Raw genomic sequence first — 19,101 nt, 5'->3', positions numbered from 1 at the left:
CCTATAAAGCCCTTCATGGCATCGGACCGGAATATCTCCGGGACCGCCTTCTGCCGCACGAATCCCAGCGACCAGTTAGGTCTCACAGAGTTGGCCTTCTCCGGGTCCCGTCGACTAAACAATGTTGTTTGGCGGGAGCCAGAAGAAGAGCCTTCTCTGTGGCGGCTCCAACCCTCTGGAACCAGCTCACCCCGGAGATCAGAATTGCCCCCACCCTCCTTGCCTTTCGTAAGCTCCTTAAAACCCACCTCTGTCGTCAGGCATGGGGGAATTGAGATATTCCTTTCCCCTCAGGCCTATACAAGTTATGCATGGTATATTTGTGTGTATGTTTGGTTTTTAATAAGGGTTTCTCAGTTATTTTAATATTAGATTTGTCACATGCTGTTTTATTATTGTTGTTAACCTCCCCGAGAGGGGTGGCATACAAGCAAATAAACAAACAAACAAATAAATGAATATCATGACACTTCTGAACAGATATAAACAAGAAGGTGATGCATCAAACACCATCCTATCAATCAAACTTTTAAATTTAAATATTTAAAAATGTAGACAAAAGGCAAAACTACATTTAACAATTAAATGCAACAACCCATGAACAAAAATAGAACTAAAAAAGTAAAGAGTATCCTGTGATCATGGCTGCCAGGTGCTTCAACCTTTGTATTTGAGAGCCATTTGCCAAGCTTGACACAATCAGGTGGCCAGAACTACAAGGAGCCGTCATAATTCTTCTCATTCAGCAATTGTAATTTCACTGAATGAGTGATAGCTGAATGAGAATTACCTGAAGGCTGCTATATTTAACATTCTTGTTGGAAACTACCGGAGAATTCAGACAAATATATCGAAGGCATGAAATTAGGGAAGGCTGCCATAAAAGAAATTTCTTTTGATTATGAATAAACTGGAAAAAAATATGAGTTTTCCAATGTGTATTTCATAATAATAAGTTCTACCCTGGGATAGACCAAGTAAAACAAAAATAAAACCATAGAACTAAGAAGTAGTTTATATGTCTCAAGATTGCAAAATATAGTATATGTGCAACCACTAGAGTTGCAATTAGTCTGAGAAATTTCCTCTTGTGAGGTTTTCATCATGAGTTACCCAATTTTTAGATACTGCACAAGAAAAAATCCTCAAGTTTTGAGAAAGCCGTTCAGCATGGAGATTTAGCTGGCTTCAAACATTATGAGAAAAAGGAAAGAATTAATACATCTCCTCTTGACACTTCTACTAATAGTTACAAAGACTTTGTGATTGAGATACACGGACAGATGAGGTGTATTTCGAGCCATACAATATCTTTCTTGGCATATTATAGTGGGAACGTAAAAAACAGACCTGCGATTAGTAATCTGTACCTTCAACATATTCACTTTCAACTCACCAGAAGCAGAAGACTTTGATTTTATTATAAAACACCCATAACTACTCTTCAAATACAAACTCTTATTTTTATATATATATATTTTTAAAAGACTGTATTGCTCAGGCTGCAACATTTACACACAACACATGGCCCAGTTCACCCCTGTCAGCTAAGGGTAACCGTCTCCTGACCGTCGGCACTTCACTAGCCGATAATTCCCGGCAGCCTCGAACACGTGAGCTCAAGCTATCCACACCAGCCTCAGCCTCCACACTGGATTACAGGCCCGTGCTACCCAAGCCCGGCTGTAGGTCAAATACAAACACTTAAGATACTCTTAAATATAAAGCATTACCATGAAAACCACATCCTATGAATCTTTCTCCAATACAAAGTTACAGCATTTCAACCAAATTCAACAGGAATTTTTTTAATATAAATTTCATTATCTTTATTTCCAATTACTATTTTGTCCCATTATCCTATTCTCAATTGCAAAAGAGGTTAGAGCTTAGGAACCCCTAGTTAGAAGATTTGCATGCAGCAGAGAAAAAAAAAGTCCAGACATTCCTAGAAAAAGACTCACTGGATAGTTCATAGGGGGAAATGAAAGAGGGGATTGTTAAATTTATTTTATTTGTATTAATTTATTTCATTTACATCAATGTATATAATCTGTACGATGTCATTCTCCAAATGATGTAAATTGAATAACAGAATTTCATATTCCGTTTATATTCAATGGAAGTATTTCTTGGTCTATTAAAGTGAGGTTTTATTGTACAGCTAACAGTGATTTTCACTCATAAGCTGGGGATAAAAGTAATATTATGAGGATATAGCTGAAATGGATGTTGCCAGGATGTGTTGATCCTGTGGATAGACACAAGCAGAGCATCAAGCAAAGAAAAACAGATGGAGAAAAATACATCCATTTTAGTTTTTCTAGAATTTGCCCCATTCTTCTCACTTCTTTCATGCTACCTCTCTTAATCATTGCTTCTTCATTTGTTTGATTTGTATCACCAAAATCCATACCTGTCACTTGTATAATTATTAAAAATGTACATGAAATAAAAGGCATGCATTCAATGAGAATTTTCACCCACAAGAATCTTCCAGGTGTTGTGGTTAGCTCTGGCCCAGCTCCTGCCCCAAGGACTGTGAATGTGGGCGAGACACCCACATGCTGCAGGCCTGTTTTGCCCCCCCCCGGTGGAATCTGATGATGAAGGCTCCTCTGACCAAGAAGACATGAGTGACAGGGAGGAGGAGAGCGTGGCAGACAGCTCAGAAGGAGATCAATTATCTAGCTCCTCCTTGGATTCAGAACAAGAGTTAATGATACAGCCACACATGCAGAGAGCTATGTATAGGCAACAACAACTGAGAGATTATTATCAAAGAAAATGTGGCCACCTGTGGTTGGGTGGGGCTGTGGTCATTAGTGAGGCTGCTATAAATAGCAGCGTGTGGGTTTGGCCATTGTGGAGGATTATCTGATCTTTGTGTTTCGTGACTGCTTTACTGACTTTGACTTTTTGAGTGCTGATTTTTCCCTGCTTTGAAACTAAAACAGAGCAAAGTGTGTTTCACTTTGTGAAAGAAGAAGGACTGTGAATTGCCTCACAGCTGCAAGTTAAGTATCACAGAACTGATAAGGGACTTGTATAAGTTAGCAGTTTGTTTGGAGAAGAGTGCTCCTTGCTATACAAAAAGAGTGCTTAGTTTAAGTGAATTTTCACTATAAAGAACACTGTTTTGAATTTTCAAACGTATGTATGTCTGAAATTTCTACCTGTGAATTTTTGGGAGGATTCTACCAGAGAGCCCGACAGAACACCAGGTATGGGTTAATTTTACAGGACACACAAACACACAAAATCTAAGTACAATGCAATGCAGTATATTCTTCAAGTTTCTTGGTCCAACTCACAACTTTCCTGTCTATTCTCTCTTTTTTCTTATTTTCCACTTGTTGGTGTTGCAATTACTGCCATTAGGATTTTTTAAAAAAAATAATTTGATGGCTTTGTGATAATAGAATTTACATAGTAGAAAATTCTACTTGTCATTATGAATTATGAATTGAATACGCTCTATGATTACTAAGCCTAGCAAATCAACTTTTTTTTTCGGAACGTCTTGTGACATTCTAGTTTCTTCACTACAAAGAGTCTTTTGATTTCTGGTTTTTGTATAAGTAGGCACTAGCAAAAAAACAACAGTTTCCATGATATTAATGTGCCAGGAAGCAAGGGGGAAAAAAAGATATCTCAGCTGCAATGAGAGTGTAGGATTAAGAGGTTTTATTATAAATAATGTCCAGCTTTGTGGTCCCTTGAAGGCAAATAGTGGTCCCTTCACAGATAAAATAGTCAGGCTAGATGAGAAAAATGCAAAAGGTGAATTGAATTATCATCCAGATCTGAGATGCAATCTAATGGTATCCAGATATTTCACATTACGATTTCCATGATCCTGACCATGACAGAGTTTGAGAATCTTTCCTCAGGAAATTTCAAGTTATTTGGGATGATCTCATCACAGCCATACCAGAAGCAGTTAACTGGTTAGCTTCCTTAGATACTGAATTATAACACCTGTCCCATTGTAATTCTATGGCTCTGTATTATCATGATGTTATTATGGTTTTACCTTAATTTAATATTTGACCTCATATATTACTTACGGGACCGTAAACCTCCTGTATCCCAACGGGTGGTTAGGTCCCACAGAGTTGGCCTTCTCAGGTCCTGTCAGCTAAGCAATGCCATCTGGCAGGGCTAAGGGGAATAATCTTCTCTGTGGCTGCCCCAGCCCAATGGAACCAACTCCCTCCAAAGATCCATAACCCTGCCCCCACCATCGTAGATGTGATTGTGTGACTGTTGTTGAATGAATGTTTTTTTATGTCATTGGGGTTTTAAGTATTAGTTTTAGGTTGGGTTTCACTTGTATTGTATTGTATTGTATTGTATTGTATTGTCTCCGGAGAGGGGCGGCATACAAGTCTAATAAATCATAAATCTTTGTATTGTATTGTATTGTATTGTATTGTATTGTATTGTATTGTATTGTATTCTTACTGTTGTAAGCCACCCTGAGTCTGCGGAGAAGGATGGCATAGAAATCTAACCAAATAAATAAATAAATTAATATTGTACTGTCCACATATATTTTATATATACATACACATACACACACATATGTGTGTGTGAATAGGCTAGTGCTTTACGTAAACTTATATTTGTGTTTGTATTTATAATGTTTTTCATTAGTGTTGTATATCAATGATTGAATGACCTCTTAAATGCCATACACTAAATAAATAAAATAAACTGCAGCTACAGACCCTGTTGACTAAATGGAATAAACATTTTGAAGTAGTATCTGGTGAACATCAATCTACCTGTTTCTCATTTAACCCCATCTAAAGGAGAAGCATACTTTAGTTATAAAAGGCCCAAATGGCAGTAACAAAACAAGTAAGTTTCATTATGAGTCAGAAATCCCAGCGACCAATTAGGTCCCACAGAGTGGGCCTTCTCCGTGTCCCGTCAACTAAACAATGTTGTTTGGCAGTGCCCAGGGGAAGAGCCTTCTCTGTGGCGGCCCCAGCCCTCTGGAACCAACTCCCCCCAGAGATTAGAACAGCTCCCACTCTCCTTGCCTTTCGTAAGCTCTTCAAAACCCACCTCTGCCATCAGGCATGGGGGAACTAAGATATTCTTTTCCCCCTAGGCTTCTACAATTTATACATGGTATGTTTGTATGTATGATTGGTTTTATAACAAGGGTTTTTAGCTGTTTTAGTATTGGATTTTTACATTCTGTTTTTATCACGGTTGTTAGCCGCTCCGAGTCCACGGAGAGGGGCGGCATACAAATCAAATAAATAAATAAATAAATAAATAGGAGTTTTCAATAACCTAATCAATCAATCAATTAAATCATGATTCATCTAAGTATATTTTATTGAGCTATTCCAAATGTATCAACAAGCCTGATGTTGTTCTTCTTTCATCTGTTAACTACTGGGACATAAGAAATGATCCTTCATTTTGTTTTGCTCCAAATTGTTGGCCACCGCAGTTTAATCTTTGTTTTTCAAAGGCCTCCCATGAACGAAATATTCTTGTTCTTCTGTAGTAATCAAACAAAAGGTTATGCTAAGAGAAAAGCAGAAAATAAGTATTTTTAGGAGCACAATGAACACTCTCCTCTCCTTCTTGCATAAGACAAAGGTAAATGTTAAGAATTGACCAAGAGGGAAAATTGCCAAAACCACTTCCTGTGACTACATCTAGACTTTCCTTTTTAAGGAAACCTTTTAAAGCAGGCTATGCTTTCAGCTGGGATGCTGGCTATTGGTGGCCTTGTTAAAACTGTAACTAGGATTTTGGATGATCACAAATATGATTTTATTTCCACTGTTCAGATAGAATAAAGCTGGACACCATTAATCTAAAAACCCAGTTAAAATCATATTGGTTCATGAGGAAAAATATAGGTGAAAATGTTATTATTTATTTATTTTGTTTATTTTGTTTTGTCACGTATGTATTGGTGGTATATAAAGATATAATATTTATATACATGATACTAGTAAAAGAGAAAAATTAGGACAGGGGACGGAAGGTACTCTGCTGTACTTATGCATGCCCCTTAGGATTAGTCAATTACAAAATGTGAAATAAAAAGGGCCCAGAATTTTTCTTATTAGGAATATTTTCCAAAAACTATATAAAGGAAATTCAATATTTGATAATACATATCCTAATGGTGGCTAGAATATTTTTTGCACAAAAATAGAAAGGGGAAGAAATCCCACAAGAGGAAGAATTAATTAAGAAAATTGTAGAATGCGCCGAAATGGAGATGAAGCATAATATTATAAAGTCTGGGACAAGGTTTACAATTGGTTAGAACAAAAGATTAAGGGAAAAATAAATAATGGTTAGTTCATAGATAATTACAGAGAATATTTAAATAAATTGAACATTTGATAAAGAAGTAGTAGGTAAATAAGACTATACAGTGATCCCTCTATTATCGCGAGGGTTCCGTTCCAAGACCCCTCGCGATAATCGATTTTTCGCGATGTAGGGTTACGGAAGTAAAAACACCATCTGCGCATGCGCACCCTTTTTTTCTATGGCCGCGCATGCGTAGATGGTGGAGTTTGCGTTCCCCGCCGCCCACGCAAAGGGGAAATCCCGATTCGGCTCCTCGCTGCTGCTGCGCTGCCGAGCAGATCAGCTGCTGGGCGGCCGAAGGAACCTTCCCTGGGTCTTCCCCCTCTTGCTGGCGGGCGGGCAAGCGGCGGGCATCAGCGAGGAGCCGGGGTTTCCCATTTGCGTGGGCGGCCGGGAAGACCCAGGGAAGGTTCCTTCGGCCGCCCAGCAGCTGATCTGCTCGGTAGTGCAGCAGCAGCGAGGAGCCGAATCGGGGTTTCCCCTTTGCGTGCGGGGAAACCCCGATTCGGCTCCTCGCTGCTGCTGCGCTACCGAGCAGATCAGCTGCTGGGCGGCCGAAGGAACCTTCCCTGGGTCTTCCCGGCCGCCCACGCAAAGGGGAAACCCCGGCTCCTCACTGATGCCCCCGCTCGCCCGCCCGCCTCCCGCCGTCCGCCGCCAGCAAGAGGGGGAGAGATAGAGAAAGAGAGAGAAGGAAAGAAAGAGATGAGAGAGGGAGGAAGAGAGTGTGAGAGGGGAAGAAGCAAGATAGAGAAAGAGAGAGAGAAAGAAAGATGAGAAAGGAAGGAAGAGAGTGACGTCATCGGGTGGAAAAATCGCGATATAGCGTTTCGCGAAGATCGAGATCGCGAAACTCGAGGGATCACTGTATATTGTTTCTAGAAATTTTATGTATGTAAAACTTCTGAAAAGAGTGGGTGGATAAAAACCCTTGTATATGTTTTATGTTTGTTTTGTGTCTGTCTAATTATTTAAAAAGGATTAGTCAACATTGATAAAATTTTATTGCTTCTTCCCCAATCTCCTGGTTTCTATAATTTCTTGCCTGATATAATTCCTGACTTGTGTGAACTTTTAATTGTTTTAATGAAGGTTATATAATCTATAAATGGTTTGGCAACTTATGATCCAGAGTAGTGATGGGCGAACCAAACCCGCACAATTTGGGTCCATACCGAATTTTGTGGTGTTCGGTATGCTGAACACGAACACGAAATTTTTTCAAACTTTGGGCAAAGTTTGGGGTCGTGTTCGGCATTCAGAGCTTTGATGTCACCGGCAGGTTGCTAAGGACGCCAAGGTGATCACTTCCTGAATTCCATGGAATCCAGGAAGTGATCACCTTGGCGTCCTTAGCAACCTGCCGGTGACGTCAAAGCTCCACCCCCGGAATCTCTTCATGGGAGGGATTCCCCGTTCGGATTCGAGTTCGGGTTCGGTTTGGGTTCGGCCGAATTTTGCGTAAAGTTTGGCCGAACTTGCCGAACTCAAACACCGTTGGGTTCGCCCATCACTAATCCAGAGTGATATAAATATCCACTTTGTTGATTAATCTAAGTTACAGTGACAGGAAAATGAAAAGTACATCACTTTCTACATAGTCTTGTTTCTGAATGTTTAATCAAGGAAAAGATATTATCCCATATATTATGGAATTCTCACTAAAGAGGCTAGATCTTAAAGGAATCCTAAATCGTTTTTCAGAAATATTATGGTGTTCAGTCTCTCTGATTCACAGATAAAAGTCACTCACACAGAGGTAGAAAATAGTTTATTTCAATATTATTGCATGATTCTAATTTTTAGAAAATATTTGAATAAGAGTCCTTCTCTTCCAATGGCTGATTTTCCATCTTAACAAAAATAAATTCAGCTCAAAGATTCCAATATAAAGAGTTTTAGATGGCTGAAAGATTCGTAAGTATGGCATTTGAATATATGTTGGCCATCACAGCTACCTAGAGATAAATTTGGTGTTAATATTACTCCAGTTCTTTTAGCTGTCACAAAAAAAAAGGATCAAAACTCCAAAATCTCTTCTGCTATTATTTTTCAGATTGAACCTTTACTATTTTATCTCTCAGGCTTCTAATTGTTCCTGTAACAATATAGGTTTTTATTAGAGCTCCCATGGTGGTAACCAATAGCACATGCCAGTCAATAAACAGCAAACAACATTTCATTCATTTTAATCCCCTGACTTGACCTCTGCCGCTAAAACTGAATCATCCAGAAAAACAAATCACTTCCCTGAGTGGGAAAGTGCCCACTCAGGGAAGAAATACAAGGCCTCCTTATATCTGTCTTCACAATAAATAATGGATTGGAATTTGTGTATGTGTGCATCATTCTTAACTGTAACAAAACAAGAGCAAAGCAGCACAGCTTCTGAAATACTAAGCCAAATACACCTTAATGCATTGCCATTCTTCAGTCTCAAAAGGCCATGATATCATGCTCTGGACTCCCCAGAGTATGAAGCCTGGGTAGCTTAATATGGGGGATAGTGTTATGGTTAGCTCTGGCCCAGCTCCTGCCCCAAGGACTGTGGATGTGGAGGAGACATCCACATGCCGCAGGCCTGTTTTGCTCCCGGTGGAATCTGCTGATGAAGGCTCCTCTGACTAAGAAGACATGAGTGACAGGGAGGAGGAGAGTGTGGCAGACAGCTCACAAGGAGACCATTTATCTAGCTCCTCCTTGGATTTGGAACAACAGTTAATGATATAGCCACGCATGCGGAGAGCGATGCATAGGCAGCAACAACTGAGAGATTATTATCAAAGAAAATGAGGCCACCTGTGGTTGTGTGGGGCTGTGGTAATTAGTGAGGCTGCTATAAATAGCAGCGTGTGGGTTTGGCCATTGTGGAGGATTATCTGATCTTTGTGTTTCGTGCCTGCCTTGCTGACTTCAACCTTGGTGTGTTAACTTTTCCCCACTTTGAAACTAAAACAGAGCAAAGTGTGTTTCACTTCGTGAAAGAAGAAGGACTGTGAATTGCCTCACAGCTGCAAGCTAAGTATCTCAGAACTGATAAGGGACTTGTAAAAATTACCAGTTTGTATGGAGACGAGTGTTCTTTACTATACAAAAAGAGTGCTTAGTTTATTTGAATTTCTGTTATAAAGAACATCGTTTTGAATTTTCAAACGTGTGTGTGTCTGAAATTTGTACCTGTGAATTTTCAGGAGGATTCTACCAGAGAGCCCGACAGAACAGATAGACTGTTAGCCAAGTAACAGATCCCCCTTCTCCATGTCTCTGAAATAATCCAATGGAATGGCAGAGGCCAATACAATTGGTTCTAGCTACGTCACAGGAGTTGTCAGAACGTAGCTGTACACAGTTAGAAACTGCTTCCTGGATTCCAGCTCCGGATTTTGCCTCAAGGTTTACTCCTGAAGCCTTTTCCAATGATGGATATAGCCACAAGGCAGTGGAGGTTTGCAGTGAGAGTTTCCCTTCTCCTTCGAGTTGACCAGGATGTCTTTCATGTCTTGTGTACCACATTCCTTTCAGAGACCTCCTTCATGACCATTGACCTATTCTAGTAGATTTCATCCCTCAGTCCACCGGAATCTTTCTTCACAGGCTCAGGATAGACAAGTCCCTATCTTGCCAAAGGTCAATGACCCATCGGCTACTTGCAGCCTAGTTTGGGAAGCCTGTTGAAGCTGTTGCCCAGGGTATGGTTGCTGCACATGCTACAGCTACTAGGAATCACAGGTGAGAGCTGAGTGACAGGTGGAGACCAAAAGTGAACAAGTTGCCCTAAAAGCTGCCCTAAAGGAGCTGCCGTAAAAGGAGACCACATGCCCCTACACCAGAGCTGCTACCCCTCCCTGAGCACACCATACACCCCACACCTTGATAATGAGCCATTTAGAGGTTTAGTGTATAGACACTGGTATATACATTGATACCTTGTCTTACGAACTTAATTGGTTCCAGGACGAGGTTCGTAAGGTGAAAAGTTCATAAGATGAAACAATGTTTCCCATAGGAATCAATGGAAAAGCCAATAATGCGTGCAAGCCCGTTAGGAAAATCCAAAACATTAAGGCTTTAAAAAAAAAGCAGCTGGCAGACGAAGCTGAGGCTAACGGAGTGGGGGGAGGGACAGCGAGAGGTGGCAAGAGGTGGCAGTCCCAACGAAGCAAGGCAAAAAGAGCCTCTCTTGAACTCCATGGGTCTTTCCCTCCTGTTTTTGCCCACCCCGTTCTGCTCATTTTCCCCACACCTTTCTCCTCTCTTGAGCTCCATCAGTCCCTGCCGTTTTTGCCCACCCCGTTCTGCTCATTTTCCCCACACCTTTCTCCTCTCTTGAGCTCCATCAGTCCCTCCCGTTTTTGCCCACCCTGTCCTGCTCATTTTCCCCACACCTTTCTCCTCTCTTGATCTCCATCAGTCCCTCCCGTTTTTGCCCACCCCGTTCTGCTCATTTTCCCCACACCTTTCTCCTCTCTTGAGCTCCATCAGTCCCTCCCGTTTTTGCCCACCCCGTTCTGCTCATTTTCCCCACACCTTTCTCCTCTCTTGAGCTCCATCAGTCCCTCCCGTTTTTGCCCACCCTGTCCTGCTCATTTTCCCCACACCTTTCTCCTCTCTTGAGCTCCATCAGTCCCTCCCGTTTTTGCCCACCCCGTTCTGCTCATTTTCCCCACACCTTTCTCCTCTCTTGAGCTCCATCAGTCCCTCCCGTTTTTGCCCACCCCGTTCTGCTCATTTTCCCCACACCTTTCTCCTCTCTTGAGCTCCATCAGTCCCTCCCGTTTTTGCCCACCCTGTCCTGCTCATTTTCCCCACACCTTTCTCCTCTCTTGAGCTCCATCAGTCCCTCCCGTTTTTGCCCACCCCATCCTGCTCATTTCCCCCACACCTTTCTCCTCTCTTGAGCTCCATGGGTCCCTCCCGTTTTTGCCCACCCCATCCTGCTCATTTCCCCCACATCTTTCTCCTCTCTTGAGCTCCATGAGTCTTTTCCCCATGCAGTTTGGAAAGGGGGAGTTTGTCGCTGGGATTCAAAGCAGCGCTGGCAAAAGTGAAGGGAATCAAGGAGCCTCGGGGAAATCCCTGCTGCTCGGGTTCGTAAGGTGAAAATAGTTCAGAATAAGAGGCAAAAAAATCTTAAACACTGGGTTCGTATCATGAAAAGTTCGTATGAAGAGGGGTTCGTAAGACGAGGTATCACTGTATATGATTTTAATGAGCCATTAGAGGTTTAGTGTATAGACAGTAGTATATATATGATTTTTCAGCACTGTGCATACATGCGCATGCCTCACAGCACGAGAGGAAGCAAACTAATAGCGAGGTAAGTTAGAACCCACCCCTGTGGCACTCATTGCCACAGTTGCTAGTCCGTGTAGCCAGAGAGGTTGGGCATGACTGATTAAGGCCATATGGTCCCAAGCATGGCAACCATTACAAATAATATTGCAATCAAATCATAAAAAGAGAAAACTAGGTAGAAAATATATTCAGTAAAACATAGGAAAGTACTGTAGAAGTATGTGAATCAGCCCAGATCCATCTTGAATGCAACAAGATTCAACTCATTTTAAAGTCTTCCTCAAGTCAAACTCAGCTATTTTTTAAACTAAATTGTAGCCCAGATATTTCATTCCAGTATTAACAAGTGGAACCTTGTTTAGTTTTAAAGGTTCGATCCAAATGATGAGGGGTGGGTTCCACCCACTTTGGACCGATTTGTCCAAACTGGTAGCAACCTGCTGGTGATGTCACAATAACATCATCGAACCATCAGTGATGGTCCATGGGCGCAGCCATATATTTTAATTTAATTTTTTTTAATTGAGTTTTTTAAAAAGTTTTCTTTTTCTACACATGCACAGAAGTTTAGTTTCTGGGACTGCACATGTGCTGCCTCCCTACCTGCCGGTCACTCACTTGCTCGCTCACTCTGCCCGTCCACACCATCCTTACCCCGCCTGCCACTCACTGACTCACTGGCTCACCAATTGCCCAATATAGGGCCATGCAGCCTGGCCTCTTGTAACCACATCACTTCCTGGCTTGCCTACTCCTGTTAATGTTGCCTTCTCCTGTGGCTGCCTAAAGGTAAGTTAGCCTATGGCTGCGGGATGGTGGTGGTGGTGGTGGAAAGAAACTGCCAGACCTTACAATCTACTCAAGTCATGAGAATGGCTGAGGCCTTCCTTGCAGCCATTCCCCCAGCCCTTGTAGTCAAGGAAGCCCAGCGAAGCTTGGAGGAAACAGTGATGGGCTACCAAAATTTTTACTACCACACTGTGGGCGTTGTTAAATATGCATTGAAGCAATGTAAATAAGTACTGAACGTTGATTTGTTGAGACATTGACAGTTGAGTTTCAGCGGGAGGTTGAAAAGTATATAAGGAGCGTCTGGCTCTGTGTTAAAGCCAGCCGCGTTCCTTGCTGAAATCACTTTCCCAAAAGAGCTGAACCGAGTAATGAGTTTTCTTTGAACCGTCTGCCTCAGTCTTCTTCACTGGCGATGATGGACGGTCGAACCTACAATCTCCACGATGGACAACCTGCCTGTCGGACGGGCTCCTGATTTCTTCGACCCAGAAAAGTCCATTTGGGACAACTACATAGCAAAATTTGAGATTTTCCTGGAAGCCGTGGGAATGAAAGATGCTGACAGCGACAGAAAAAGAGCCATCTTCCTCAACTACTGTGGCTCCGAGATCTACGACCTAGCCCAGACACTGACAGACCCGCTGGTGGCGAACTCCATGACATGGGACACCTTGAAGTCCAAGCTCGCCTCCCATTTCAAGCCCACCAAACCGGCCATTGTATACCGGCACCAGTATGAGTCCCGGATGAGTCAACATGACAGCGAATTCATTAATCAATACGTGACCTGTCTCCGCACCGTCATGTCACAATGTAAGTTTGACAACCCTGAAGCCCGGCTCATCGATGCCTTAATCTTCGGCATGAAAAATGTAGCCGTCCGGAACAAACTCCTCACAGAAGATGAGCCATCCCTACAGACGGTGATTAAGATGGCACAAACTGCTGAGATCTCTGAAACCACAGCTAAAGAGCTGAAACAAAATGACAAGCAGGAAGTCGTCTCCAAAATCAAAAACCAGCCTACCCAGCCTGATTCCTCAGGGGAGCAAGATCTACCAGCCAATACTGACGAAGCGTGGCTTATGAATTTTGTTTCAACATCTTTCAGTGCAAATTGTGTGCTCTGGGGGCGGAGCTCCAAATTTTGCTACTGGAACTGCGTTCCTGACCGTTCACGTAGGAGCCCATCATTGGGAGGAAATCTTTGTGGAGTGTGCAATGGCGGGAGGTAACTACTTAGAGCTCATTGGGCTTCACTGTGTGCTTGAGCCCTGGGAATGGCCAAGGCCTTCCTTGCAGTCATTTCCCAGGCTCATGTAGACCAGGAAGCCCTAGGGTACTCAACAGGCTTTTCTTGCCAGCACCCACTCAGTCCCTGGCCTCACATGGCTGCCTAAGCCGCCTCGACTCTCTGCCAAGCGATCCTAGCTAACTGGATTGTCTCTGTGTGCCTCCAGTCCAGCTTACTTTCAGCAGGACTCTGGAGCATCTGGCTGCTTACTGCATCATTCCAGCATCCATCTTATCGGTGAGCAGTTGATTCTAGCTTTTTTTTTTCTTTATGCTTTTAATAGTTTCTTTAAAAGGATATTGTTAACTTTTTTCAGGACGTTTTGTTGTTTGTAGGAAATGTCTTTTTTTTTTAAGACATATTGTTTTTAGGAAATGTTTTGTTTGTAATGCAGTATCCTGCTTTTAAGTGCAATTGGTCCTTAATTTACTATTGGTCCTTTTAAGTGCAGTTGGTGCTTAATATCTACTATTAGTTTAGTGACTGTTCAAAGTTAAAATGGCAGTGAAAAAAGTGACTTATGACCATTTTTCAAGTCCACAAGTCTTAAAGTTGCCAAGTTTGAATACCTCTGGCCCATAGTTTGTGAGATTTTGATTCAATACTGTTGCCCAGTTTAAAAAAAACCTCACATTAACATTAACAGAGTTGTAAGGAACCTTGTAGGTCATCTAGTCCAATTCCCTGCTCCAGCAGGAAACCTTACATTGTCTGGATTATTTTGGTGCCTCTAAAAGAGAAGAAAATTCTCACAGCCAACCCACACTCAGTAAAAGACCTTGGAATACTAATATCAAATGACCTAAGTGCTAAAGCCCACTGCAACAATATCGCCAAAAAGGCTTCTAGAGTTGTTAATCTGATCCTACGTAGCTTCTGCTCAGGCAATCTCACACTACTCACAAGAGCCTACAAAACTTTTGCCAGACCCATCCTAGAATACAGCTCATCTGTCTGGAACCCATACCACATCTCGGACATCAACACCCTTGAAAACATCCAAAAATATTTCACCAAAAGAGCTCTTCACTCCTCCACTAGAAACAGAATACCCTACGAAAATAGACTAACAATCCTGGGTCTAGAGAGCTTAGAACTACGACGCCTAAAACACGGTCTAAGTATTGCCCACAAGATCATATGCTGCAACGTCCTACCTGTCAATGACTACTTCAGCTTCAACCGCAACAACACAAGAGCACGCAACAGATTCAAACTTAATATTAACTGCTCAAAACTTGACTGTAAAAAATATGACTTTAACAATCGAGTTGTGGAAGCGTGGAACTCATTACCAGACTCAATAGTGTCAACCCCTAACCCCCAACATTTCTCCCTTAGACTATCCACAATTGACCTCTCCAGGTTCCTAAGAGGTCAGTAAGGGGCGTACATAAGTGTACCAGTGTGCCTTTGGTCCCTTGTCAAATTGTCTTTCCTTTATTTCATATAACATATATATTTTCTTCCTTTCATATATCTTCTCCTCTATTTTATATTTTTCTTTATATATATTATTCTCTTCTATATGTATTGTGTATTAGACAAAATAAATGAATAAAATAAAATAAAATTGCCAAAAAGGAGAAGTAGATTACCAGCACAAGGTTGCCATGCAGAGGAAGATAGAGATAGTCCTTGATTTATGACCACAATTGGGCCAAATTTTTGATTGCTAATCAAGAGCATTGTTAGGTTTCACTACATTTTTTTAATCAATCTTTGATATCCCCTGGCTCTAACAATCATGTGAAAACTAAGGAAGTACATCTGAAGGCATGTGCAATGTTCTAATGTACAGAGGTTATGGTTAAATGTAGGGCAGAAAATGGACTTTGGGTGTGGTTTTCAAAATGAAGTAAGTGAGATTCAATGTGTATACTTCTAAGAAGTGTGTGTGTGTGTGTGTATATACATACACATATAGTATATATAGTAGAAAATGTATATTTTTGTATGTCTGTGTGTAATATATATATGTATACATATGGCATATATACATAGCATTAAGTAGTATATTTTGGATGTTTAGTAGTAGTAGATAAATAGAGAAATTGTATCTCGTTGAGACCATGAGGTGAGGAGAAGCCAGGCACCCTAACTCCAACCCTTGAAATGAGTGACGTCAAGTTGGCCATGCCCACCCAGTCTTATGAACATCAAGCCCCCACCCACCCAATCACATGACTACAAAACCACTCTCACCCAGTCATATGACTGCTGAACCACTCCTGCCTGGTCACATGACCATCAAGCCACTCCCACAAAATTAAGCCATACTCACAAAATTAAGCCACGCCCAGAGAGTGGTAGTAAAAAAAATTGGAAACCACCCCTGCAACTGATCAATAATTCAGTAAGATTTTATGGCTATAATATTGACACAACAAAATACCTGGTCCTTCAATGTCTAGGTGGATTTTTTTTCCTAGCCCTACCTAATTTCCCATTAGGCCACTTTCTTCCTTATAATAGCAAGGGAACAAGGATTCAAATCAAACCAACAACTGATTGAAAAGCTATTTAACAGAACATTTCTTACATTTCATGTAATAAAAAGTTATAAAGTCAGAGTTCCATAGCTGGAAAAAAAACCTTGTCTCAGCTAGCAGAAGTTTCCAGTTGTGGGATATGGATTAAGCATTTTAATAAAAACACCATGGAGAGTTAGTTTTAAGTATCCTTTAACACAGTTGACTGACTGCGCCTATTTTGATTTGATAGGTCAAAAGTTGCAGTGCTTGACCTGAAATAACTGAGATCTCTTTTTTCAGTTTCTTCTTTACTGTTTTTTCAAGTTCTTAATGAACATCAAATGAGAAAAGCTGTACTGCAGGGGTGGCAAGGTTACTGTGCAATTTACATAGCCATACTTGTCCATAGATGCCATGCCCTTCTGCAAAATGCATTCCGCATTTTAAGAAGACCAACTTGAGATAACACTCCTTGTGCAATTACTAGAGGCAAGAAAATGTATCTGAGAGAGCACTCAAGAGCAAAGCAATGCAGTTTGTCAACTTATGGCACTGCACAGCCATCTCATATCCTTTATTTCAAACACACTAAACGCACTTCCTTTACTAGGCTTTTGTTCTATAGATACAATAACTATCACCTATTATTATTGGATATCAAGCAAATTATATAACCAATAGATCATTTCGTATTAAAGAACCAACATTTTAAGATCATGAGAATGGCACAAAGGTGCAGAGAAATCCTTAACATTTGTCATCATTTATTTATTTATTTATTATTTGGATTTGTATGCCGCCCCTCTCCGAAGACTCTCCGAAGATATAAGTAATTTCCAAAAAACATCAGCAGCACTGTGTCTCACCATTTAGTCCATTTGAGGAAGGGGGTGGAATCTGCTTTCCTCTTCCTTTAACTACTTTAAAAACAGACTAGGACTGCCTACGGTCTGACACATCATATGTTCATCTGAGAACATTAATCATAAGCAAAAGACATGGTGTCTAATAAAATGCACAGGAAATACTATCTGTTTCTCCCACATTTGTCCAACTATTTTCCCCCACATCTCTCTCAATTTTATACATACGTGCATTTGTTTGTTTGTTTGTTTGTTTGTTTGTTTGTTAGATCTGTATGCCGCCCCTCTCCGTAGACTCGGGGCGGCTAACAACAGTAAAAAGACAATATGAACAAATCTAATATTAAAAGTAATGTAAAAAACCCCAATTTAAGAAACCAATCATACATACAGACATACCATGCATAAATTTTATAAGCCTAGGGGGAAGAGAATATCTCAGTTCCCCCATGCCTGACGACAGAGGTGGGTTTTAAGGAGCTTACGAAAGGCAAGGAGGGTGGGGGCAACTCTGATATTACATACATACATATATACATACACACACACAAACAAATATACACACCCATGCACACACAGAGAGAGATATACATACATACATACATACATACATACATACATACATACATACATACATACATACTTTGAAAAGGAAGCCATTTCCAATTTAGTGTACAGTATATACAATACATCTTCTCCATATCCTTCAAGTCTTACAGATAATTTTTCTCCTTTCTCTCTGGCATACAGCGATAAATTTACAAGAAATAAGCACCCTGCTGGTCGATCACCGATAGAACCAGGCAACAGGTTAAAAAAAATCTTAAGCACACGAAATAAACGAATTCCATATTTTGACCACTAAGTCTCCCAACCCTAAAGAACCACAGCAGATCCATCGTTAGAAAAAGTAAAAAAAGAAAGAAAACATGTTTGATTACCATCTTGTCCAGTACTCTCCAGATATTCACTCAGCTCACAGCCAAAGACGCTCGTGGCTCCTTTCCTCTTGAGTTTCAGCTTTCCTGCCTTGTTCTTCATGAGTTAGTTCCAAAAAAGAGGATTACCCCTCCTTCCTTCCCCCCACCCCCCTTATTACACCAAATAAGTTAAAAGTTCTCCCTTCTTGTTCTCAGATTTGTGTTGTTTGTGTCCCGCCTCTGGTCAGCAACATTGAAAGTGCAGAAGAACTTTCAGCCGGATGCCTCAACATTAATCTCCACCAGATGTTCAGCTGTTGCAACTAAGGCTGTTGTAGACGGGAACGATCAGTACATACAGAGATCTCCAGCAGGAAGCAGCATATAGTTTGTAGCCCAAGTTCAGGATGGTTCTCAGTGAGGGAGTTAAGAAACCAGTGTCTCCAGCAATACTGAGATCAGATTTTGGCTGAGGTTCTTCCCAACAAATCAAATGAAGCTGGCCTTCAAATTGAATCAAGCTGGGTCTTTCATAGAAAAAAACCCAGACACTCCAAATCCATTTTTTTCCCAACGTTAAAAAATGAAGGGAAATTCAGAAGTGATGAAGAGCTACAAATCTATATAGGCTCTACATTTTAAACCCCTTGCTCTGTTTTAGAGTTATTGGACAGTATTAGGAGAACAAGGAATTGGCTCCTGACTCACTCACTCTCCCCTTTCCTCTGCTATTACAAATTCTGGGATTATCCAGTTCAGGAAATGCTGAAAGGAAGTTAGCAGGGGAGGGCGGGAGGATGGACTTTTTTGGCAGTATGGCCAGTGAAGTCTCTCTGTGTGTGTGTGTGTGTGTATGAGTGCGTATGAGTGTGTGTAAGAAGGGGAGGGGAACAGAAAGAGTAGTTTTCAGCAAAGCAGAGAGGGAGAAGAATGTCCTACCAGCTAAAAGATAACGGGACAGTCTGAAAGGAAATCTTTCCACAGATCAGGGCCCCATAGCAGCTCTCTGTGTTCTGACGTTTCCTGTTCCACAAATGGTCAACTCTGAAAAAGATTCAGGGAGGGGCAAGGGGAGGAGAGTGGAGTAGAGCTGGTTTCAATAAATG

The 19,101-nt window shown here is 41.3% G+C and overlaps 1 protein-coding gene across 1 annotated transcript in view; it reads right to left on the bottom strand.

The window, feature by feature from the left end:
* ARHGAP31 (Rho GTPase activating protein 31) overlaps positions 1-18,817 on the bottom strand; it is a 146,061-nt gene extending 127,244 nt beyond the window's left edge. The window contains exon 1 of the mRNA XM_070749932.1: positions 18,017-18,817. Coding sequence (XP_070606033.1) covers positions 18,017-18,116 — 100 coding nt within the window. The 5' untranslated portion in view covers positions 18,117-18,817. The remainder of the gene's footprint in view (positions 1-18,016) is intronic.
* Between the last annotated feature and the right edge of the window lie 284 nt (positions 18,818-19,101).

The sequence above is a fragment of the Erythrolamprus reginae genome, chromosome 4 (assembly GCF_031021105.1).
Source record: "Erythrolamprus reginae isolate rEryReg1 chromosome 4, rEryReg1.hap1, whole genome shotgun sequence".
In the NCBI taxonomy this organism is placed as follows: domain Eukaryota; kingdom Metazoa; phylum Chordata; class Lepidosauria; order Squamata; family Dipsadidae; genus Erythrolamprus; species Erythrolamprus reginae.
The sequence above is the reverse complement of the archived record's forward strand: the minus strand, read 5'-3'. Positions and strand labels throughout refer to the sequence as shown.